Here is a 25,678-nt window from a genome sequence, read left to right on the forward strand (position 1 = left end):
TAGCACAGTGCATGGTAAATAGAAAAAAACTTGGTACATGCTAACTACCATTATTATATTAATAATCTGAAATGCTAACTCTAATTTTGCCAATCTAACAAATATTTCCACCAACTGCTTCAAAGTTATTAGTGTCAAAAAATACCAGGTCAATTTCAATACAAACTTGTCTATCAGAGACGGGATGCTTACAGCCAACATCCAGAGTTATCTTGCCAGTTGCTCTTCCGGCATCATTGACAGCAACACACGTATAATCACCAGCATCCAGATCTTGAGTTTCTTGAATCTTCAAAAGTCCCAGGAGAGGGTCAATGATGAGAAATGGTGAGGGCCTCAACTCAAGATCCCCTAAGTCAAAACAAAGCGGAGAACGTTAAACAGTTAGATGTTTACATAGTTTGCTATTGGTTTGATTGCACAACTTCTGAAGAAAACGATTGTAAAGTTTTTAAATACAAGTGTCTTGCACAGTGCAGACACTTAAACAATGTTTATGCAATGAAAGAATGAAGTGTTTCTTGGTAATGAGCTGACTTATTAGTCTGTATAATTCCACAGGCTAATCTAGAGTCAAAAATCAGGTCCTAAATGAATTATGTACAAATATTTCCTACCATATATGTACCTAAATGAGAACAAACTCTTTGAAGCTATGTTGGGGGACTGGGAAAGAGTGGCAGCTGTCACTGTGGCTGTGTTAGGTAAGAAGGGAATGGGAAGATGAAGGTTGAAATGAGGTTTCTACCATCTTTGTGGTAGGATGAATTTCAATTACCCAGGAAATGCTCCGGAGACTATGGGTGTTCTTAGTTTGGCTAATGACCAGGTTTCTGGTTTGCTGAATGTTCTCAGTCAGATTTTGTCTTGTGAAAGGTATGAGCTGCCTGAGAGGATTCTAAGGATGGCTCGGGAAGTAGGAACCACAGCTGGCTAGAGAGGGTAGGGAAGAGCTTGCTGAGAGAAGAGAAAGAATGGATGAGGAACTCTTGACAATGGCCAGAGAGGAGTACTGTTATATAAATCTCCCAGGATACCTCTACTAAACCTGTATTAGGCATCAAAGTTCTTTAAGTTGGAGTTAGAGGTTTTTTTGGAAGAAGCAGGCAGGGGATAAATGAGTGGAGGATGGAACCTGATATCGAATTTGACCTCGGTATGAGGGTAGAATGACCCAAGAAAGATGAGTTATTTCTGGCTTACCTGCCCCGGAATGCCTCAGATCTCCTGAGAACCATTTCTATTTGAAGGCAGGCAATGCCTCAACAAATCTCTAAGTTGGGTTAGCCTTTCCTTAGGCTTCCCTTCCTCCAAGGTTTCCCCTCATTGAAGAATGAATTTCACCAGGATGACAAATATCATAAAAAATTACCTAGTACTGATGTTTAAGTGGCAGCTTAGCGTCCATATCTTTTTTGTTTGTTTTTGTAAAGGGTGATGTCAAACTCTTGGTGGGGATCCTAAAAAATTCCAGGAGGTTTAAGGGCCATTGCCTTCGGGTCTCAGAGCATGCCCAGATGTCAAGTCTGAAGAGGTACTCTCCAAAATGCCATATACTAGCTTAGCCATGTGCCCTGGGACTAAGGACTGTGGAAGTAACTCCCTTAGCTTTTAACAGGCTAAAACGCCAGAGCTAGTAATTCTCTAGGACACTACATAAAGCAACAGACTCAGAGAAACAAACAATTCTCCTTTTGTTTTTATAATTTGGGGAGGAGAAGAGGTCAAAGGAGCCATAAATTTAAAAACAAAAAAATTACATTAGCAACTGTCAGTGCCAAAAATAAAGTATTTTTCAGCATTCCAACATTTAAAACCCCAATCATCCTTTTAAGCTTGCTACTGGATACCACGCGAGAATGAGAGAAGCAACTAAAGGCTTGTCTATGTGCCTCTGGGAAACTTTCATAACTAAAAGCAGATGATGTTGACATAAACTTTCCTCCCTCTAGGGGAGGATGCAATGTGACCAAGCTGTTCATCAAGCATTAAAATGTTTGGACTAAAATGCATTTAGATTTTTGGATTTTACTTCTCCTTTACTTCTGTATATGTCAGAGCACATACAGGATGAAATAAAGATTAAAAAAGCTACTTTTTGCTAGCAGCTTTTTTTTTTTTTAAATAAAAGTGTTTAAGGAATAGCAGTAATGAAACAAAATATAAATTGGAAAACACTGGCTATATCAAGTTTGCATTTTGATCACATTTTGGTCATCTCTCTTGATTTCTACTGAACAATTAGTAATCAAATTATTGAGAAGCCATAGAGAAATACAGAACTTTGAGATGAAAATGACTGAGGAAGTATATACTTTTAATAGTAGATAAGATTAGAAGAATGTTTACACACATAGTAAAATATATAAACTTTGCTGACAATCTATTCTAGGATTGAACAATCATTACCATTAAGGAGGATTCTTTCTGCTTAATTTAAATTCAATTCTGGCCTCTGTGGATGCAAAGACTAACAGAGAGATCACTATCCCTGACAAAAGACCCTTTAAATTGTTGAAGGTTCTTTAGTGGTTCTCAAAAATGTTTGTCTCAAGACCTTTTTATACTCTTAAAAATTATTGGGGACTTTAATGAATTTTTAAGTGGATTATATTTATTTGTACTTCGCATTTTAGAAAGGAAACTGAAAAATTTTAAAACATACGTATTTGTTTTCTAATAACTCATGACATTTTAACATAAATGTATTTTATATAAAAAAATTTCCCTGAACAAGAGAAACTTAGTGAGAAAAGTGGGACTGTTGCACATTTTTGCAGATCTCTAGAATGTCTAGCTTAATAGAAGAGAGCTGAGTGTTCATTTTTGCTTCTGTTTCACTTTTTTGGATATCACATACCATGCAGCTGAGATGAGTGTGAAAAAGCCAAATAACATCTTAGTATCATCAGGAAAATAATTTTGATCTCATGGATTCCCTGAAAAGAATTGTGGGGAACCTCCAGGGATTCCCAACTACACTTTAGCAACAACAGATCTAAAGAAACAAATTCAATTTACTATTTGACCAGAAATATTCTTTATACGACATTTTAATAGTGTCCCTGATTCTTCTCTGAACCCACTTTATGTTGCTCCTTTCTAAAATCTAAAATTTGGGGGGGCATTTGTATGTACGAAATTCCTTTTCTCAAATGGTCTGAATGAAATACAATTTATTAATGAATGATGGTTGCCAAAGGCTGCAGGACAGGGGAAATGGGGAGCTGCTGTTCAACAGGCATAAAGTTTCAATCATACAAGATGAGTAAGTTCTAGAGATCTGCTGTACAACAGTACCTAGAGGTAACAATAGTGTACTGTATGCTTAAAAATTTGTTAAGAGGGTAGAGCTCATGTGTTCTTACCATAAATAAAAAATAAACAAATGACCACCTACTTTATTCAATAAGAACTGCCTGAAAAAAAAGCTATGAACAAAAAGTTATTCTTATGGTTAGGGAAAGAACTATTCTTTCCCCCTGTGGTTTCCATAAGGTAGGATCTTCCTAACCTTGCTGCTGTCTCATCCCCAGCAGAGGTGGCAAAGAAAGGTCCAGCTGCCTCCTCGTCCCTTTCTTTTTGGAGCCAGTTTGCATGTAGAAGAGTTTGTCCCCTGGCTTTTCTCTTTATGATCCAGATTCTGCTTATGGAATAAATTGCCTGCCTGGGACTGGGAGAAGAAGTGATACTAGGGTTCAGGGCAGCTCTGCATATTGGAGATGAACATCAATTGAAGCAGGTCCTCCAACATGATCTGTCAGTGCTTAATGCCCACATGCTAGCTCTGTTGGTGCATAACTCGAACAGAGAAATGGGATATGATTTACTAGTCGCACTGAACTCCAATGTCTCTGGTTGAGAAAAGAAACTACTAGGCAGTCAGTTCTAGAATCTTCCACGTGGTGGCTGCAGAGCTCCCTAACTCCTCATTCACCTCCCAAAAGCCATTTGTGGGACCAAAGCTGACATACAGACTACTCAGGAGAGTAGCACCTACTTGGGAGAATAAAAGACTTTCTCTCTGTGACTCAGCTATTTACAGGCAGAGAAATCAGCAGGTTCCATTACTTCAAAGATTTTTTTTATTATTAACATAAACTACTGACTGATATTTTTCTGGATTTATTTAATTAAGATGTGAGTTTGAAACTTTTATCTATTTCATTTGTAAGTTAAAGATTTAAGTTTTTCAAATAAGGAAAATTAGTTGTTGTTGACCGAAACCTAATTAAGAAGCAAATCGAGAAATGCCTTCTTTTCAGAGAAAACATGAAGACTAAATCATTTAACATGGAAAACTATGAAAATGACGTTATCTCCTAGTTTCCCTCCCTTTTTTTGATTTGTATTATTGAAAAGTATTTGTTTTCTACATAAAGCCTTTCCTTTTCACCTCGTGTTCCCTAAGAGTTTGAACCCGAGGTGAATTCACAATTTTGTAATTATGACATCAACCTGTTGCTATGGGAATGTCTGTGATTTAACAAACAGAATCATAACAATAGTGCTTTGTACTATTTAGCATTTTTCATCTGAAGATTAAAGAGTATTTTGCAAACAGCATCTCAATAATCCTAGCAACCTCCCTCTTAGGCTGTTTATGGGGATTTTTCTTTCTCATAGATTGGAAAAACTAAGAGAAAAACAGAAGCAAGACATTTTAGACAGATATCTACTGTCAGCATTTGAGCGGAGACCAGGACCCAAGGGCATTCTCACCAAGGACAAGCAGCACATTACTGTTATTTTATTACAGAATCACAGAGGTAGAAGCTTTATATCACAAATAGAGGCAGATAATTTCTATACTTGATATAAACAGCTACCATGCATGATGAAGCTGACCATAAAATACGTTTGTCTTTCAGTCAAATGTCATTCAGCTGTAATTTTCGAGGTATGTCTTTATTTGAGCTCTTTATAGAAAGTGTCCTGGAGAATCTAGAAAACTTCCTAATTGTGAGAGCCTAAGCAAAGTGAACTGAAATAAGTGAAGCTATTTTAAACATTAACTGAGTATTCTTGGACAATTTTCTACAGGAAACAATCCTAAACTAATAAAGAGAACGTTCAGCTGGATTAGCACAGGCGAAGTTTTCCTGCTTTGATTTTCACAGTCCTATAATCCACACCAGATGTCAAATGCTGAAATTCAGAGTGCAGAATTTTGAACTATCGTCTCTAGTGAGACCATAAGCACATTTTATGGAGCTGCTAAGTCACACACCAAAACAAATTTTTAACAAATTATCTTTATCTAAAAGAGAAAACAATACTAAATGAACCAGACATGAACATACTTAAGAAATGTACCTTTGAACCATTTAACCTGAGGTGGAGGAACACCAGACGTTTTACATTCCATAACTGTTGTATCCCCAAGGGCAACCAAGAGCTCACTCTGAATTACCATCAACTTCGGGGCTTCTGAAAACAATAAACATGCAAATAATTAACGTCTTGCACACTGCCACTTACATCTTGTTTCTGTTTACTAAATGAACCAGTAATAAAAAAAAAACTATTATTATTTACGTGCTTGTGGCTATCTCAGTTTTTACAAACAGAAATGAACTCTTATGATGTATATGCACACAGATGTGTGTGATGAAAAGATCATCTATAAGGCCAAAAGAATATTAGGAAAAAGTAATTCTGATGAAACAGTGTCCAAAAATTTAGGAAATTAATTGATGCACATTTTCTAGGTAATGCACATTTCAATTAATCGATGCACATTTTCTACGTGACTTTAAGGATATTCATGTCTATCTACAGAGAGACAATTGTAGTCTAAGGCTAAAATTTGCATCTATAAAAAGTAGAGTCTCCCACTTTTAACTCTATTTTTCCCTTTGATGTTAAATACAGACATTCTGTAAGTTTCTTTCCTTAGCTCTGATTCACGCCTTTGCCTAATGCTTTAGTTCATGCACATATTTTTCTCTTAACTGAACATTTTAGGACTTCCTAACTTCAACTGAGGTAGTTTTAAACAAAGCCAAGAGTTAATTTCTCAAAGATCATGTTACTCCTTGGCTAGAAAACTTTGGTGATTGCATTTCATAATTCCCTAGTTCGGCTTTCAAAAATCATAAACTGGTGCGTGGCTTTCTTTTGAACTTCACGCTCCATTACACCTCCTTACTTATCACAAGGTATGGAGCTCCACTGGTAGTCCAAAACATGCCCTATTCCCTCCCATCTTCCTGCTTTTGCTAAAGTTTTTTCCTCTGCCTGAAATGCCCTTTGCCACAACTTTTCAAATCCCACTCATTCTTCCAGGCTGAGCTTAAATCCTATCTTCTTTAAGAAGTGTTTGCAAATTCCCCAGTCAGAATTAATCTTCCCCTCCACCAACCTTCTACTTTTGCACTTTTTTGTCTGCCTTATATTTATTTACATATATCCACTCCCATTATTCACACTCTTGAAGAGTAAGGACCTCATGACATACATTTTTTATTCTACATTCCACAGTCTCTAGCACAGCATTTTACATAATTTGGGTGATTACTAAGTTAAATAAATGGGTGGAATATTTTGGTTTCTTTGTGAATGAACCCAAATTCATTTCTGCAATGGAGAATCTCTTTCAATCCCCATTCCCAACTGTTGGTTCCCTCTCCACATGGCTGTTCTATGAATGTTTTTAATTGTCATCTCTAAATCTGAGCCCATCTTCCCTTCTAAACTTATTCACCACGTGCCTTCCTCATTTCTATAAATGAGACTTCTTCCCAGGCTTTTAGGTCCAGTATTTGTGACATTTTTGTTACCTCCTTCATCTATACACACCATCTACAATTCTCAATCTTTTTTTTAACATCTTTATTGGAGTATAATTGCTTTACAATGGTGTGTTAGTTTCTGCTTTATAACAGAGTGAATCAGTTATACATATACATATGTTCCCATATCTCTTCCCTCTTACATCAATTCTCAATCTTTATTGTGGCTCTTGTACACTCCTTCCTCGCCACTGCCAATTTTACTACCTTACTATGAATGATGAAGAAAAATGAGAGAAAGGGTGGATTGCTAGTCATTAATTATTCACAGTTTACAAAATGACACTGAGCATATAACCCTTCTCCTTTATTTGTCTAAGAAAGACCAAAGTAAAAGAAATATTGGGGCTTCCCTGGTGGCGCAGTGGTTGGGAGTCCGCCTGCAGATGCAGGGGACACGGATTCGTGCCCCGGTCCGGGAAGATCCCACAGGCCACGGAGCGGCTGGGCCCGTGAGCCGTGGCCGCTGAGCCTGCGTGTCCGGAGCCTGTGCTCCGCAACGGGAGAGGCCACAACAGTGAGAGGCCCGCAAACGACAAAAAAAAAAAAAGGAAATACTGTATTCTATATTACATATTATTAGAATATATGATTATGTATTATAATAGATTTGATTATACTATATATATGTTAGAATGTATTATATTCTATATTATGGAATATTGTAGTATAGAATAAGTTGTCATAAAGTATATCTTCAATAAATGCTTCAGTTTGGAGGGGAAAAACTGAAGATGAAAAGCAAAACGTAATACCTAGAGAAGTGACAGAAATGTTGTAAATATTTAATTATAACAGAAATATTATAACGTTTCATATGAATAAATATATTTATACATATATATATAAATTCATATATATATATGAACATAAGTGGAAAATGTAAAATGAAAGTTGAGGTGGAGAGGAGGAAGATGGCGGAAGAGTAAGACGCGCAGATCAACTTCCTCCCCACCGACACATCAGAAATACATCTACATGTGGAACTGCTCCTATAGAACACCTACTGAACGCTGGCAGAAGACCTCAGACCTCCCAAAAGGCAAGAAACTCCCCACATACCTGAGTAGGGCAAAAGAAAAAAGGAAAAACAGAGACAAAAGAATAGGGATGGGACCTGCACCAGTGGAAGGGAGCGGTGAAGGAGGAAAGGTTACCACACACTAGGAAGTCCCTTCGCGGGCGCAGACTGCGGGTGGCGGAGGGGGTAAGTTTCGGAGCCGTGGAGGAGAGCACAGCAACAGGGGTGCGGAGGGCAAAGCGGAGAGATTGCCGCACAGAGGATCGGTGCCGACCGGCACTCACCAGCCCAAGAGTCTTGTCTGCTCACCCGCTGGGGCGGGCGGGCGCTGGGAGCTGAGGCTCGGGCTTCGGTCGGATCGTAGGGAGAGGACTGGGGTTGGTGGCGTGAACACAGCCTGAAGGGGTTCGTGCACCACAGCTAGCCGGGAGGGAGTACGGGAAAAAGTCTCCAGCTGCTGAAGAGGCAAAAGACTTTTTCTTCCCTCTTTGTTTCCTGGTGCACGAGGAGAGAGGATTAAGAGCGCTGCTTAAAGGAGCTCCAGAGACGGGCGCAAGCCATGGCTAACAGCGCAGACCCCAGAGACGGGCATGAGACGCTAAGGCTGCTGCTGCCACCAAGAAGCCTGTGTGCGAGCACAGGTCACTATCCACACCTCCCCTCCCGGGACCCTGTGCAGCCCGCCACTGCCAGGGTCCTGTGATCCAGTGACAACGTCCCTGGGAGAATGCACGGCGCGCCTCAGGCTGGTGCAAACGTCACGCTGGCCTCTGCTGCCGAAGGCCCACCCCGCACTCCGTGCCCCTCCCTCCCACCCGGCCTGAGTGAGCCAGAGCCCCCGAATCAGTGGCTCCTTTAACCCCCTCCTGTCTGAGCAAAGAACAGACGCCCTCCGGCGACCTACACGTATAAGCGGGGCCAAATCCAAAGCTGAACCCCGGGAGCTGTATGAACAAAGAAGAGAAAGGGAAATCTCTCCCAGCAGCCTCAGGAGCAGCGGATTAAAGCTCCACAATCAACTTGATGTACCCTGCATCTGTGGAATACCTGAATAGACAACGAATCATCCCAAATTGAGGAGGTGGACTCTGAGAACAAGATATATTATTTTTTCCCCTTTTCCTCTTTTTGTGAGTGTGTATGTGTATGCTTCTGTGTGAGCTTTTGTCTGTAGAGCTTTGCTTTCACCATTTGTCCTGGGGTTCTGTCTGTCCGATTTTTGTTGTTGTTTCTTTTTACTTTAAAAGAAATTTTTTTTCTTAATAATTATTTTTTATTTTAATAACTTTATTTTTTTTATCTTACTTTACTTTATTTTATCCTCTTTCTTTCGTTCTTTCTTTCTACTTTTTCTCCCTTTTATTCTGAGCCATGTGGATGAAACGCTCTTGGTGCTCCAGCAAGGAGTCAGTGCTGTGCCTCTGAGGTGAGAGAGCCAACTTCAGGACACTGGTCCACAAGTGACCTCCCAGCTCCATGTAATATCCAATAGCAAAACTCTCCCAGAGATCTCCTTCTCAATGGCAAGACCCAGCTTCACTCAACGACCAGCAAGCTACAGTGCTGGACACCCTATGCCAAACAACTGGTAAGACAGGAACACAGCCCCACCCATTAGCACAGAGGCTGCCTAAAATCATAGTAAGGCCACAGACACCCCAAAACACACCACCAGACGTGGACCTGCCCATCAGAAAAAAAACATCCATCTTCATCCACCAGAACACAGGCACTAGTCCCCTCCACCAGGAAGCCTACACAACCCACTGAACCAACCTTAGCCACTGGGGACAGACACCAAAAACAACAGGAACTACGAACCTGCAGCCTGCAAACAGGAGACCCCAAACACAGTAAGATAAGCAACATGAGAAGACAGAAAAACACACAGCAGATAAAGGAGCAAGATAAAAACCCACCAGACCTAACAAATGAAGAGGAAATAGGCAGTGTACCTGAAAAAGAATTCAGAATAATGATAGTAAACGTGATCCAAAATCTTGGAAATAGAATAGAGACAATGCAAGAAACATTTAACAAGGACCTAGAAGAACTAAGGAGAAAGCAAGCAATGATGAACAGCACAACAAATGAAATTAAAAATACTCTAAAAGGGATCACTAGAAGACTAACTGAGGCAGAAGAACGGATAAGTGACCAGGAAGATAAAATAGTGGAAATAACTACTGCAGAGCAGAATAAAGAAAAAAGAATGAAAAGAACTGAGGACAGTCTCAGAGACCTCTGGAACAACATTAAACGCACCAACATTCGAATTATAGGGGTCCCAGAAGAAGAAGAGAAAAAGAAAGGGACTGAGAAAATATTTGAAGAGATTATAGCTGAAAACTTCCCTAATATGGGAAAGGAAATAGTTAATCAAGCCCAGGAAGCACAGAGAGTCCCATACAGGATAAATCCAAGGAGAAATATGCCAAGACACATATTAATCAAACTGTCAAAAATTAAATACAGAGAAAGCATATTAAAAGCAGGAAGGGAAAAACAACAAAAAACACACAAGGGAATCCCCATAAGGTTAACAGCTGATCTTTCAGCAGAAACTCTGCAAGTGAGAAGGGAGTGGCAGGACATATTTAAAGTGATGAAGATGAAAAACCTGCAACCAAGATTACTCTACCCAGCAAGGATCTCATTCAGATTTGATGGAGAAATTAAAACCTTTACAGACAAGCAAAAGCTGAGAGAGTTCAGCACCACCAAACCAGCTTTACAACAAATGCTAAATGAACTTCTCTAGGCAAGAAACACAAGAGAAGGAAAAGACCTACAATAACAAACCCAAAACAATTAAGAAAATGGGAATAGGAACATACATATCGATAATTACCTTAAATGTAAATGGATTAAATGCTCCCACCATAAGACACAGACTGGCTGAATGGATACAGAAACAAGACCCATATATATGCTGTCTAGAAGAGACCCACTTCAGACCTAGGGACACATAGAGACTAAAAGTGAGAGGATGGAAAAAGATATTCCGTGCAAATGGAAATCAAAAGAAAGCTGGAGTAGCAATTCTCATAGCAGACAAAATAGACTTTAAAATAAAGACTATTACAAGAGACAAAGAAGGACACTACATAATGATCCAGGGATCGATCCAAGAAGAAGATATAACAATTGTAAATATTTATGCACCCAACATAGGAGCACCTCAATACATAAGGGAAATACTAACAGCCATAAAAGGGGATATCGACAGTAACACATTCATAGTAGGGGACTTTAACACCCCATTTTCACCAATGGACTGATTATCCAAAACGAAAATAAATAAGGAAACAAGCTTTAAATGATACATTAAACAAGATGGACTTAATTGATATTTATAGGACATTCCAACCAAAAACAACAGAATACACATTTTTCTCAAGTGCTCATGGAACATTCTCCAAGACAGATCATATCTTGGGTCACAAATCAAGCCATGGTAAATTTAAGAAAATTGAAATGGTATCAATTATCTCTTCTGACCACAATGCTATGAGACTAGATATCAATTACAGGAAAAGATCTGTAAAAAATACAAACACATGGAGGCTAAACAATACACTACTTAAAAACGAAGTGAGCACTGAAGAAATCAGAGGAAATCAAAAAATACCTAGAAACAAATGACAATGGAAACACGATGACCCACAACCTATGGGATGCAGCATAAGCACTTCTAAGAGGGAAGTATATAGCAATACAATCCTACCTTAAGAAACAGGAAACACCTCGAATAAACAACCTAACTTGCACCTAAAGCAATTAGATAAAGAAGAACAAAGAAACCCCAAATTTAGCAAAAGGAAAGAAATCATAAAAGTCAGATCAGAAATAAATGAAAAAGAAATGAAGGAAACAATAGCAAAGATCAATAAAACTAAAAGCTGGTTCTTTGAGAAGATAAACAAAATTGATAAACCATTAGCCAGACTCCTCAAGAAAAAAAGGGAGAAGACTCAAATCAACAGAATTAGAAATGAAAAAGGAGAAGTAACAACTGACACTGCAGAAATACAAGGGATCATGAGAGATACTACAAGCAACTCTATGCCAACAAAATGGACAACCTGGAAGAAATGGAGAAATTCTTAGAAATGCACAACCTACCAAGACTGAATCATGAAGAAATAGAAAATATGAACAGACCAATCACAAGCAGTGAACTTGAAACTGTGATTAAAAATCTTCCAACAAGGGCTTCCCTGGTGGTGCAGTGGTTGAGAGTTCGTCTGCCGATGCAGGGGACACAGGTTCGTGCCCCGATCCCACATGCTGCAGACCGGCTGGGCCCATGAGCCATGGCTGCTGAGTCTGCGCGTCCGGAGCCTGTGCTCCGCAACAGGAGAAGCCACAACATTGAGAGGCCCGCGTACCGCAAAAAAAAAAAAAAAATCTTCCAACAAACAAAAGCCCAGGACCAGATAACTTCGCAGGCGAATTCTATCAAACGTTTAGAGAAGAGCTAACACCTGTCCTTCTCAAACTCTTCCAAAATATAGCAGAGGGAGGAACACTCCCTAACTCATTCTACTAGGCCACCATCACCCTGATACCAAAACCAGACAAAGATGTCACAAAGAAAGAAAACTACAGGCCAATATCGTTGATGAACATATATGCAAAAACTCTCAACAAAATACTAGCAAACAGAATCCAACAGCACATTAAAAGGATCAAACAACATGATCAAGTGGGGTTTATTCCAGGAATGCAAGGATTCTTCAATATACGCAAGTAAATCAATGTGATACACCATATTAACTAACTGAAGGAGAAAAATCATATGATCATCTCAATAGATGCAGAGAAAGCTTTTGACAAAATTCAACACCCATTTACGATAAAAACCCTGCAGAAAGCAGGCATAGAGGGAACTTTCCTCAACATAATAAAGGCCATATATGACAAACCCGTAGCCAACACCATCTTCAATGGTGAAAAACTGAAACCATTTCCACTAAGATCAGGAACAAGACAAGGTTGCCCACTCTCACCACTATTATTCAACATAGTTTTGGAAGTTTTAGCCACAGCAAGCAGAGAAGAAAAGGAAATAAAAGGAATCCAAATCGGAAAAGAAGAAATAAAGTTGTCACTGTGTGCAGATGACAGGATACTTTACATAGAGAGTCCTAAAGATGCTACCAGAAAACTACTAGAGCTAATCAATGAATTTGGTAAAGTAGCAGGATACAAAATTAATGCACAGAAATCTCTGGCATTCCTATACATTAATGATGAAAAATCTGAAATTTACCAAAAATCTCCCATTTACCATTGCAACAAAAAGAATAAAATATCTAGGAATAAATCTACCTAAGGAGACAAAAGACCTGCATGCAGAAAATTATAAGACACTGATGAAAGAAATTAAAGGTGATACAAATAGATGGACAGATATACCATGTTCTTGGATTGGAAGAATCAACATTGTGAAAATGACTCTACTACCCAAAGCAATCTACAGATTCAATGCAATCCCTATCAAACTACCACTCGCATTTTTCACAGAACTAGAACAAAAAATTTCACAATTTGTATGGAAACACAAAAGACCCCGAATAGCCAAAGCAATCTTGAGAACGAAAAACAAAGCTGGAGGAATCAGGCTCCCTGACTTCAAACTATACTACAAAGCTACAGTAATCAAGACAGTATGGTACTGGCACAAAAACAGAAATATAGATCAATGCAACAGGATAGAAAGCCCAGAGATAAACCCACAGACATATGGTCACCTTATCTTTGATAAAGGAGGAAAGAATATACAGTGGCGAAAAGACAGCCTCTTCAATAAGTGGTGCTGGGAGAACTGGACAGCTACATGTAAAAGTATGAGATTAGATCACTCCCTAACACCATACACAAAAATAAGCTCAAAATGGATTAAAGAGCTAAATGTAAGGCCAGAAACTATCAAACTCTTAGAGGAAAACATAGGCAGAACACTCTATGACATAAATCACAGCAAGATCCTTTTTGACCCACCTCCTAGAGAAATGGAAATAAAAACAAAAATAAACAAATGGGACCTAATGAAACTTAGAAGCTTTTGCACAACAAAGGAAACCATAAACAAGACCAAAAGACAACCCTCAGAATGGGAGAAAATATTTGCAAATGAAGCAACTGACAAAGGATTAATCTCCAAAATTTACAAGCAGCTCATGTAGCTCAGTAACAAAAAAACAAACAACCCAATCCAAAAATGGGCAGAAGATCTAAATAGACATTTCTCCAAAGAAGATATACAGACTGCCAACAAACACATGAAAGAATGCTTAACATCATTAATCATTAGAGAAATGCAAATCAAAACTACAGTGAGGTATCTCCTCACACTGGTCAGAATGGCCATCATCAAAAAATCTACAAACAATAAATGCTGGAGAGGGTGTGGAGAAAAGGGAACCCTCCTGCACTGTTGGTGGGAATGTAAATTGATACAGCCACTATGGAGAACAGTATGGAGGTTCCTTAAAAAACTAAAAATAGAATTACCGTATGACCCAGCAATCCCACTACTGGGCATATACCCTGAGAACACCAGAATTCAAAAAGAGTCATGTACCAATATGTTCACTGCAGCTCTATTTACAATAGCCCGGAGATGGAAACAACCTAAGTGTCCATCATCGGTTGAATGGATAAAGAAGATGTGGCACATATATACAATGGAATATTACTCAGCCATAAAAAGAAACGAAATTGACCTATTTGTAATGAGGTGGATAGACCTAGAGTCTGTCATACAGAGTGAAGTAAGTCAGAAAGAGAAAGATAAATACTGTATGCTAACACATATATATGGAATCTAAGAATAAAAAAATGTCATGAAGAACCTAGGGGTAAGACGGGAATAAAGACACAGACCTACTAGAGAATGGACTTGAGGATACGGGGAGGGGGAAGGGTAAGCTGTGACACAGTGAGAGAGTGGCATGGACATATATACACTACCAAATGTAAAATAGATAGCTAGTGGGTAGCAGCCGCATGGCACAGGGAGATCAGCTCGGTGGTTTGTGACCACCTAGAGGGGTGGGATAGGGAGGGTGGGAGGGAGGGAGACGCAAGAGGGAAGAGATATGGGAATATACGTGTATGTATAACTGATTCACTTTGTTATAAAGCAGACACTAACACATCATTGTAAAGCAATTATCCTCCAGTAAAGATGTTAAAAACAAAAAGAAAGTTGAGGTAAACTCGGAAGGATACAGAATTTATTAATTTGTAAGTAAAATATTACAAAGAACAGATGAATCATGGAAGGATAGAACTCTGTGGACATTCTGGAACTCTTCCATAATCTGGAAGCTTCCTTGGTTTCTGTTGATTACTGAAGCTATTCACTCCCTGAACTTTTAACTTAAATTAGTTACACTATTTGCTTTAATCAATGTGTGAAACGAACAATAAATTATACAACTGGGTATAACTCATTCCTAATATTAATTTTCAAAAAAGTACTTTTACATTGCTTGATATGATATTCATACTATTTGTACTGCCTTTTAAACTGATTATACTTGCCAGTGTATCTGAGGGTAGAAGTCTGTTTATCCATCCCAGCTGAATTACTTGCCAGGCAACCATAGATCCCTGCATCTTTGGGAACTGCATTTTTGATAAATAAGATACCTTCTGAGGTCATCCTATACCTACAGACAAAAAGAAAATAAAATTGAAAATACTCTAATAATAGTATCAAGGAACTATAGCACCTTCCTTTCAAATATTTTAGAGTTATGTTTGTGGTGCTGATTGCAGAAATGATTAACATCATCATTTTATAAGCAGAAATGTTATAATGATAATAACAATAGGTCCCACATATCTAGTACTTGCCATGTATCAGGGCTGCTCTAGTACCTTTACATTTATCTATGTTTTAAATCTTCCTAACAACCCAATGAGTTAGATACTATTATCTCTGTTATACAGACGAGCAAAGAGGTTATACACCTTGCCCGGAGTCAGGGTTAGTAAAGGGAAGAAGTGGAATTTGCACCCAGGCAATCTTGCTCTGTGTGAACTTCTAAGCCAAACAGTTCCTCAAAATGAAAACCTGAGAGATGCAATGCCTCCCATCTCAAGTGAGTCTGTGAAGAGACCAGGAATAGAATCTGGCTCATAGCTAAGCCCTTCTCCCCCTGCCAAACCCAGAGTAATGGAAGCCCGATGGCTGGAAACTTCATTGCTTATGCCCCTCGTGTTCAGTACTCTCTTTGAGCATAAGAGGATTCATTTTCTTTTAAAAGCATCCAGCAGAATAAAATACCTCTCAGTGTACGATAGTATGGCAGCAGCAAGCAGGAGTTACGAAGAATGTCTGCATACACTTTAATTAGAGCTACTGTTCCGTCCTTTGTCTCTCCCTCTCTCTTCTGTTAAATCTCAGGACCAAATCTCTAGTAGATGGGTTAAAACTACACATTACTTTACCCACAGAAAGTTTATTATCCCCATTTCAATTATTCAAGGTAAACCAACTGTTACAGTGTTATGTTTGCAAAGCAAAGTATTAGGAAGCACTTAGTCCCAGCTATTGAATTCGAGACTTAAGAACCTCAGACTCTATACATTCATCATTTATTATTTTACTGACATTTCCTGGCCTATTGAGAAAATCTAAAGCTGTGGATTTGGGTCAAATCTCCCTTAACCTTAGGGATTTGGTCAGATTAATACTGTCCAGAACTTTCACCAACTTCTCTCACTCAGTAAAAACAAAGAACATGATACAAACCCAGTACCTGTGTGAACCCACAATAAACATATCATTCATGGTCCAGGTGATCTTTGGTTTGGGATAACCTGTTGCAGAACACATGATGGAGACCTCAGATCCACCTGTAAATGACTGATTCTTGGGCATAACAGTGACTTTGGGCGGTTCTGCAAAGGAAACACACAGAGTGAAATGTCAATGATGTTAGCAGATTTGCAGGCTTCTCACTGCCACACCTTTACTTTTAAAAAATTATTTGTTTATTTATTTTGCACTTTCAAGACTGTACAAAACTGGGGTCTGCTCCTTCCAGCCCCCCAGAGCTCCTCCTCTCCCTGAAAGACCGATGCAGACTGTGGCTGGGCCCCCAAAGTGTGACTCTGCACCCCACAGGCCCAGGCAGGACCACAGAGGGTCTCATCTCTGGCCATTCAACCCAAGGCCTTGCAGCCCAGCCCAGCCCTGTCAGCCCATCTGGAGCCCCAGGCCTGCTCCTACTCTTGGATCTTGGAGGCATGACAGTGGGCAAGGCTTTGCCTTCAGAGCTTGGTGAGGGTCTGGCACACTCTCCTTTGAGGGGACATCAGGGGCCTGGGTCTGAGGCCAATGACAGAAAGAGGCTTCCACTTTCTGGGGCCTGAATGCAAGGTGGAGAGAAGCAGGACTATGACATAGTATTATTCAGCAGCCAGGGCTGGGGTCCCTCTATCCATTCTCTAGCCAGGTCCTTCCCTCAGCTCCTGACCCACCCATGACCTTAGCTACTGGGCTGGCTGGGCACCAGGACCTGCAGTGGCCCCATTTTTCTGGGGTATCTTGGACATGCGGGAGAAGGTGGTCCTTGGGACTTGGATGTTCCCAAGCTCATGGCAGCTGGTGTCCATGAGCTTGGGAACATCCAGCCACAGGGTGGCTGCTGGTGGGGATGGCATCCAGCACCTTCATCTTGACCATTCCTGAGGTGAAGAGCTTCCTCTTGGGGTTGTAGAAGGAGAAGGTAGAGTATAACACAGAGGTGAGGGGCAACCAGACTCAGATCACCAGGTAGAAGGCTCCTCTCTTGAAAAGCAGCAGGTCCTATTGTCGTTCCACATGCCCTCAGGGTAGAGTCACACTTCAAGATTCTCTCTGACCATGCCCAAGCCCACATGTGCCATCATGGTCCTGGTACTTTGTTAGTTGATGACAGAAGAAATTTTCACAAATTAAAGTATGGGGGATTCATCCTAGTTTATACATGATTTGGCTTGAACTTTATGCTAGTCAGAACAGCCTGTCTATGTACTGTCAAGCATGCATTGCACATGGGCTTTAACCATTAAAGAATGTATTTAAAAAATAAAAATGGAGTAACTGTGGTTCAAACATTCAAAATGGAGCCAGGTGGCCATTGTGGGTGTGGTTTCAGACACGCTCCTGCATCACTGAGAACTTGAATTTTCTGAACTGTATCAAACTCAAGGACACCACCAACTATTCTCAAAACAACATCTGCTAGCAGTTGCCTGCTGCAACCTTATGGTCTCAAGGTCTCCCCTTGTAACTATGCAACCATTCAGTCCCCAAACAATCCTTGCTTAACAAGCACCCTTTCTTCTTGCTGGTTCTAATCCTAATTCTTGACAAACAACTTATGCAACTTTGTGAGTTTTGCCTATATAAGCCTCCCTCATTTTGTGGTCAGGCAGAACACAATTCAAGTGCTTCTTGAATCTGTGTCTCCAGGGCTACAGTCCTCAGTTTGGCTTAAATAAAACTCTTTTCTATTCCTATTATAGATTGTTTACTGATTATTTGCATTGGCAATGAAGATGCCCCAAGGTACACAAGATCAGGCCCATGCATCCTATGAAGAACGGCTCCTGCTTGGCAATCTGCATTCAGGAAGGGCCTCCATGAGACCACTACGCCCAGGATGCTCTGGTGGTTAGAGATGATGACACAGGGGTGGTCTACCTCCAGCTTCTGGTGGCCCTTAATCTCAAAGTGAATGCAGTATATGTACTTGAAGGACTGGATGCGCCAACTGATGATGCTCACATTCTCCACTATCTGGCCACGGTGACACAGCAGGCAGGTGACCACGGCCACGGTGACGACGATAAAGCAGTGCATGCAGTACAGGGTGATCTTGGCTTAGAACTTGGCCGTGCAGCTCAGCTGCACAAGCAGCAACAGGAGCAACAGCTGCAGCAGTGTGCAGTCAGCCACGGCCAGAGTTCCATGGCCAAGGCCGCGCTGGGATCGTGCATGTATGGTGGCCCCCTTGGAGCCTCGATGGCACTGGCCTCAGGCTCCCTCCTTGGGCTCTGGCTGGAGAGGAGCTCTTTGGATAACCCCTATCAGAGATCTGGTCCAATCAGTGCAAGAGAGAAACCAAAAGTAATGAAAGCACGGGAGGTAAACTGCTTTTGAGAGTAAAATGAATCTGATCCCAGTGTTGTGTTTCTGCATCTCCACTGGTTACTATGGGGCCCCTTGCTACTTTGCTCCCACTAGCTGACTACTGGTTTCCATCTGCTCATCTGGAACTTCAATATAAACCTGTTTTCAGGCAAAGTCTCTACACTGGGCCTTTTGCTACTTTCTATCTAGTGAACATAGGTTTGGAGCCAATCTTGTCCTGACTGCTGCCTGTTTTGAGTTGCTCTTTCCCTTTTTATTTGTTCGATTGTAAGTTTGCTGAGGTCGAGACCATGTCTTTCTTATTATTCCATTTCCAATATATTCCACAGTACATAACATCTCTTTCATGTTATGCAGTGACTTGTAAATGAAAGACACTTAAAGCCATTGATGGAATACAGGTCATTCCTAAAATGTAACTTGGCTCTGAGAATTTTTATGCCTGCCGGCCTCTGGAGATCCTGCTATACTGATCATTTGCCTCATGCCCATGGATTCATAAGACCTCAACTTAGAAAATATCCAAGTGCCTATTGCATTCCACTTCTACGGCAGAAAAAAGACTTTTGAAAATGATATATTAAATCAGAAATTTATTGTCAAAAAGAATACAAGAATTCTCTGGGGTAGCTGGGATGCTGATATATCTGGTCTAATCAATTATATGTTTTACATCTATACTACTACAGAGTAAGAATTAATCATCAAAGAAGGTACCATCAAAGAAATATTTAATCACATTTTCTTTCTCTTTAAAGGCTGTTTATTTTTTTATTTTATTGAAGTATAATTTACTCATAATATTATAATAACTTCAGGTGTATAACACAGTGATTAGTTATTTATATAGATTAGGCACCATACAAAATCGTTATAATATTGACTATATTCCCTGTGCTGTACTTTATATACCTGTGACTTATTTATTTTATAACTGGTAGTTTAAACAATTTACTTAGTGTAAATATCCCCCACTCAATCAGCTAGAAATAAATTCATTTCCACAATTTTTGAAATAGATGTCATGAGTATTAACAAAAATAAATTAATTCAATAATGTGCTTTTTGCACAATTATTATGTTCCAGGCTCTGTGCTAACTTACAGGGATACACTGATGAGCCAAACAGACATGGTGTCAGCTTTCCATTCAATTGGGTTTTTACTATAAAGGAAATTGAGAATTCAGTTAGTCAGTTAGATCTGGATATATTTATGATGTACCTTTATTATAAGTCAGTCTGCAAACTGTGGTTTGGTTTCACTAAGAGGAATCCCCAAACATTTGAAAGAGATACAAATGATGCTGCTGAACTGGGCAGCTAAAGAATGGAACAAACCAAATTAGTGCCTAATTGCGAGCAGCTTATAATCGCCCTTCTTTTTTCTCCTGTTTACACTGTGGTTTTCAAACAATGTTTGCCTTTGAAGTTAATGTTTAAAGGATTTTTCCAGCCAGTGGACTTGGTTGACAGACTCATTATTCCATGGTTTCTTCTTGGTGAACATAGGGCTAAAGAAACATGTGAGGCCAAGGGCAGACTGGCCATGGCCAGTAAGTTCAAATTGTGACTGCATCTGGAGTCCATCAATTCTGAAATGCTGGAGTACTACACATGTGGGGATGCTGCAGACAATCTTTAGGGGAAGAGGTGGAAAGAAATGAACAGTTGTTTTTCTTTGGAATTTTTTGAATACCCACATTTATTCCCACCTTCCTAAAATAAAAGGTTTTTCATGTCCACCTCATTTTGACATAGGATTGCTGCAAAGACTCGGCAGCTCTCGGGAATTCTGTCTAAACATGATGCCTTCCAATGCCGTCTGCCAGAATTGGTTTGGCATATCTCCCAGCGAGAATCCCACTGGTAGGCTCTGTAGTTCACATATTAAAGTGAAAATAAATGTCAGTTACCCAAGCCAGGATGTAGAGAGCTAAGAGGTCATTTCTCAAATAATGCCTGGGTATAGGGTGCTGCTCAAGGTCATGAAATAAGTCTGTGTGCAACATACAGATGGGATGACATCATCCCACAGAAGGTGAGAAATTTACCACTGCTCTGGAAAGAATATTTCTCCTGATAATAACATTAGAAAGGACACGAAGAAACACAGGGAAACATAATGGGATTTCAACCAAATAACAGTTGAATAAAGATGATCAGAATGATTCAGGCTTTACCTGATTACGTTAAATAAGGATATAAGAGACCTCACTATAATTATTTCAACTGTTAGATTTCTTTTAATCCCTAGAAAAAAGCTCAACTTGTTTTTAAAAAGTAGTTGTAATGCAGCAAGGACAAGGTATTGAAGAACCATAGTTCAACTCCATCAAAGTCCAGAGTCCAATTTTAGGCTTTAAGGAGAAGTAATCCATTCTCAGTTGGTTTTCAGTCTCATTTCAGCATCACAATCATCACCATTATCATCACCAACACTGACCATCTGCACCACCATCATAAATAACAACTTGCTGTTCATTAGCCAAAGCAATGGGAACATGGCACTCTATTAGGTATTAAGGCATTAATTCATTCTTTATATTTGAACCATAATGAAAGAAAAATATGTGAGTTTTTATAATTCATCACCAATGATTTTAAAATGTTAAACATAAATTAGGATACTAAGAATAAAAAATACTACTTTAAGACTTAGGTGTCTTTACATAGCATTAATGCTAAGGTTGCAAAATGCATTATAAGAGAGCATGAAAACAGCCATTGCTCTGACTACAAAGACCAAGGAAGATAAAAGAGAAATGCAAATCAAAACTACAATGAGATATCATCTCACACCTGTCAGAATGGCCATCATCAAAAAATTTAGAAACAATAAATGCTGGAGAGGGTGTGGAGAAAAGGGAACACTCTTGCACTGTTGGTGGGAATGTAAATTGATACAGCCACCATGGAGAACAGTATGGAGGTTCTTTAAAAAACTACAAATAGAACTACCATGCAACCCAGCAATCCCACTACTGGGCATATACCCTGAGAAAACCAGAATTCAAAAAGAGTCATGTACCAATATGTTCACTGCAGCTCTATTTACAATAGCCAGGAGACGGAAGCAACCTAAGTGTCCATCAACAGATGAATGGATAAAGAAGATGTGGCACATATATACAATGGAATATTACTCAGCCATAAAAAGAAATGAAATTGAGTTATTTGTCGTGAGATGGATGGACCTAGAGTCTGTCATACAGAGTGAAGTGAGTCAGAAACAGAAAAATAAATACCATATGCTAACACATATATATGGAATCTAAGAGAAAAAAAAAAAGGTCATGAAGAACCTAGGGGTAAGACAGGAATAAAGACACAGACCTACTAGAGAATGGACTTGAGGATACGGGGAGGGGGAAGGGTAAGCTGTGACAAAGTGAGAGAGTGGCATGGACATATATACACTACCAAATGTAAGGTAGATAGCTAGTGGGAAGCAGCCGCATAGCACGGGGAGATCAGCTCGGTGCTTTGTGACCACCTAGAGGGGTGGGATAGGGAGGGTGGGAGGGATATGCAAGAGGGAGGAGATATGGGGATATATGTATATGTATAGCTGATTCACTTTGTTATAAAGCAGAAACTAACACACCATTGTAAAGCAATTATACTCCAATAAAGATGTTAAAAAAAAAAAAAAATCTCACCTAACTTGAAAATCTCCAACATCACCTTCATACGCAAGACGCATATTTCCTGTTAGTCAGGTCAGTTGGGTCTGATTTGTTGCTGCTATGCCTCTGGTAGGAAACTCTCAAAGACAAGACCTAAGGCCTTTTTCTTCAAGGTGATTTAATTCCCATCAACAAATTAATCAGACAATGGTAATGATTTGAATTACTTAAGCAATAATTTAAAATATTTTTCAACACTGGTATATTTACAGTACTTGGGCAAACTTCTTTGGGCTTTCATTCTTTCACAAAACGAACATTCATTGAGTACCTACTGTATTTCTGACACTTTATGACCTCAAAGATCTCACAGAATATTGTATACAAAGACATATTATGTACAATTAGGAACTAAATCTCTTTCTAGTAGTCAGTTCATTGAAATAGAAAGGTGGGCAGAAGTTAATGAGTATCTATGTGCCAAGATAGATACTCTAGATACTCTAGATACCAAGATAGATACTCTAGACCCATCACTTATTTTTCTCAATAACTCTATGAAATATTACTGCCATTTTACAGATACAAAAACTAAGGCTCAAAATGGTTAAATAATCCATGGTATCTGGTTTATACTTCAATGGAGATAATAATGGTATCTATACACTAATATGTATAAAATAGATAACTATTAAGAACCTGCTGTATAAAAAAAAATAAAATAAAATTCAAAAAAAAATCAAGATGAGTGTTTTTACCTTTGTGTAAAAAAATAATAATAATGGTATCTAACTCATAGGGTCATTGTGGATTAGCTAAACTAATACATAAAACACTTAAAAAATTCCTGACACATAGTAGGCACTATGTAATTTTTGCTATTATATTCCATTATATGGTAAAGTATGACAAAGAATGATAAAGTAAGTATACAGTATTTACAATATATGTGTACAAATGTATTATCTAGACATTTACACATGAAACTTGATCACAATTCTCACACTTGCGTACAGTATTTAGGTTACACATCCTAGTAATAAATAATACTTATTACATATTATTCTATTCTTCTGAAATTTGAGATGTTTCTAGACACTCAAAATGTATAAGAAATTTCAATAAAAATAGATAAATTTAGTTTTACTGATGGAAAAAAAACTCACCAATACCTATGTCACCTGGCACATGTTAAAAAAGAGTTATGATGATGTAATGAACATATGGTTATGATAATATCAATTTCATTCTTAGTGAAGTAATTCTGGTCATTAGGGACTTACTTCATCAATCAGTTTGAAAACTATTTCCTTTTTTGTTGCTAAATTCTCTCTAGTGACCTAGACTAATTAGTGACAGACATCTACCCTTTCCTCACACCACAGAAGACAAATTAATACTTCTCATGTTCATACAGACATAGAAGGAGGAAAGGAGCCTTTGTCTGGCCCTTTGCGTTCCATGTGGCAGCATGTGATTATGGAAGAAATGTCAGCTCTACACTGAATACACTCAAATTTAACCAGGACACCTGTGTTCATCTTCAGCTTCAAAAATCATTCTCATAAAGGAGCAGTCAATGGAATCAACAGAAGATAGTCTGTTTTAAACAGAAGTTTAAGGTCACATCATATACATAAATACCACTATACTTATTCTGATTTTTATTCCTAAGCCTGACCAATACAAGCATTTGGAAATTTAGCGGCCACTGTGCCACCTTAAAAGTGATAAACTGTTCTGGCCGATTTCACAAAGTTTTGCAAAAGTCACCTGACAGAATTCTTAAATTAGGGTGAACTAGTTTAAACACTACTTCAAAAATAATATCTGTATAAATATTTTCACCAGGTAATTATCAGATTTTGTTGTAAAATATGGTTATAAATGTAAGCAGTCATATGCTGTCCTGTGCTATAACAGGAAAATAAAGTACTTATATAATGAAATCTAAAATTGTTGATGTGATTCAAATAAGCCACTGAAGTTAACATGGAAACATGAAAGATAAGGTTGGTGACCCCAGTTTTCCTTATAGTCTGCTATTGTTACTTTGAGGTCCATTCAGCAATTAAGGAGCACACATCCATTGGGTACAATTGTGTTTTTCTCTCTGTGCAAGGCATTATGATTTTTTTTAAAAAAAAGGGCAATAAGTATCACACAGTGCGTGTAATATGATTGGGGAAAAACAACTAGACATATGAAATTGATCATGACTAAGTGCAGACTTGTGTGGTAAAAAATTAAATAAAAGTTCTACAGGATACCAGAAAAAAGCAGCCAACAATTTTCAGAAAGGCGGTGTTTTATGAGAGGGGCTTAGCATTATAAGGAGGATATAGGTAGGGGACATTAAAGTCAAACAACTCTATGAGCTAAGTCACAGAACTAGAATGAGAATGAAGTAGTTTGGAGGCAGTCAGAACGCCCCTGTGACTCAAGTATGAGAAGTGGAGTTGGGGTAAATTATGGAGGGACGGAAGATAACAGGGCAGGGGCTAGAGTTGAAGCACTAGGAAACAGAAATTCACTGAAGGTACAATGAACATATGGAGCTTGACAGAAAACATTCAGTGGCCATCAAAAACTCAATTCTGGAGACAGAAGACAGGATAAGTGTAGTACCAAAGAAAATTCAAACCTCATATATGACACCAAAAATTATTTACCTGATACTACTCTGACATATAAAATGGAGCATCAGTAATATTTTATTAATATTATTAATATTTATTTATACAAAAGAATTACCTACCAGTTTCTCTACTTTTAATCAATAATTAGAAGTGAAGCCTTAACAGCAAGTTCAAGTATTCAGTTATCCATATTAAGGAAACATGAATGATGGATAAATATATGAATATCTAATTATTTTAAGGTAAACAGTTTTCATGTATTGAAAGGAAACATTTTTATTCCTTTTTGCTTATCCATACATGGTTTTATGTGGATAAAGGGTGAAGATAAAATGTTGAAAGTATTATGAAAGGGTCAGCTCGTGGAGGACTGAGGGGTGTAAATTTTATTCTGGGGTAATTAGGAAACCACAAAAAGGGTTTGACTAGATGGATACAA

The 25,678-nt window shown here is 38.8% G+C and overlaps 1 protein-coding gene and 1 pseudogene across 1 annotated transcript in view; both read right to left on the reverse strand.

Moving 5' to 3' along the window:
• Nucleotides 1-25,678, reverse strand: part of HMCN1 (hemicentin 1) — a 521,171-nt gene that overhangs the window by 278,611 nt on the left and 216,882 nt on the right. Inside the window, exons 12-15 of the mRNA XM_030873036.2 lie at nucleotides 16,593-16,734; nucleotides 15,370-15,497; nucleotides 5,317-5,430; nucleotides 193-351 (exon numbers count right to left, since the gene is read on the reverse strand). Coding sequence (XP_030728896.2) covers nucleotides 193-351; nucleotides 5,317-5,430; nucleotides 15,370-15,497; nucleotides 16,593-16,734 — 543 coding nt within the window. The remainder of the gene's footprint in view (nucleotides 1-192; nucleotides 352-5,316; nucleotides 5,431-15,369; nucleotides 15,498-16,592; nucleotides 16,735-25,678) is intronic.
• LOC115861678 (1-acyl-sn-glycerol-3-phosphate acyltransferase beta-like) lies at nucleotides 17,329-18,792 on the reverse strand (annotated as a pseudogene).

Source organism: Globicephala melas, chromosome 1, assembly GCF_963455315.2.
Source record: "Globicephala melas chromosome 1, mGloMel1.2, whole genome shotgun sequence".
NCBI lineage: Eukaryota > Metazoa > Chordata > Mammalia > Artiodactyla > Delphinidae > Globicephala > Globicephala melas.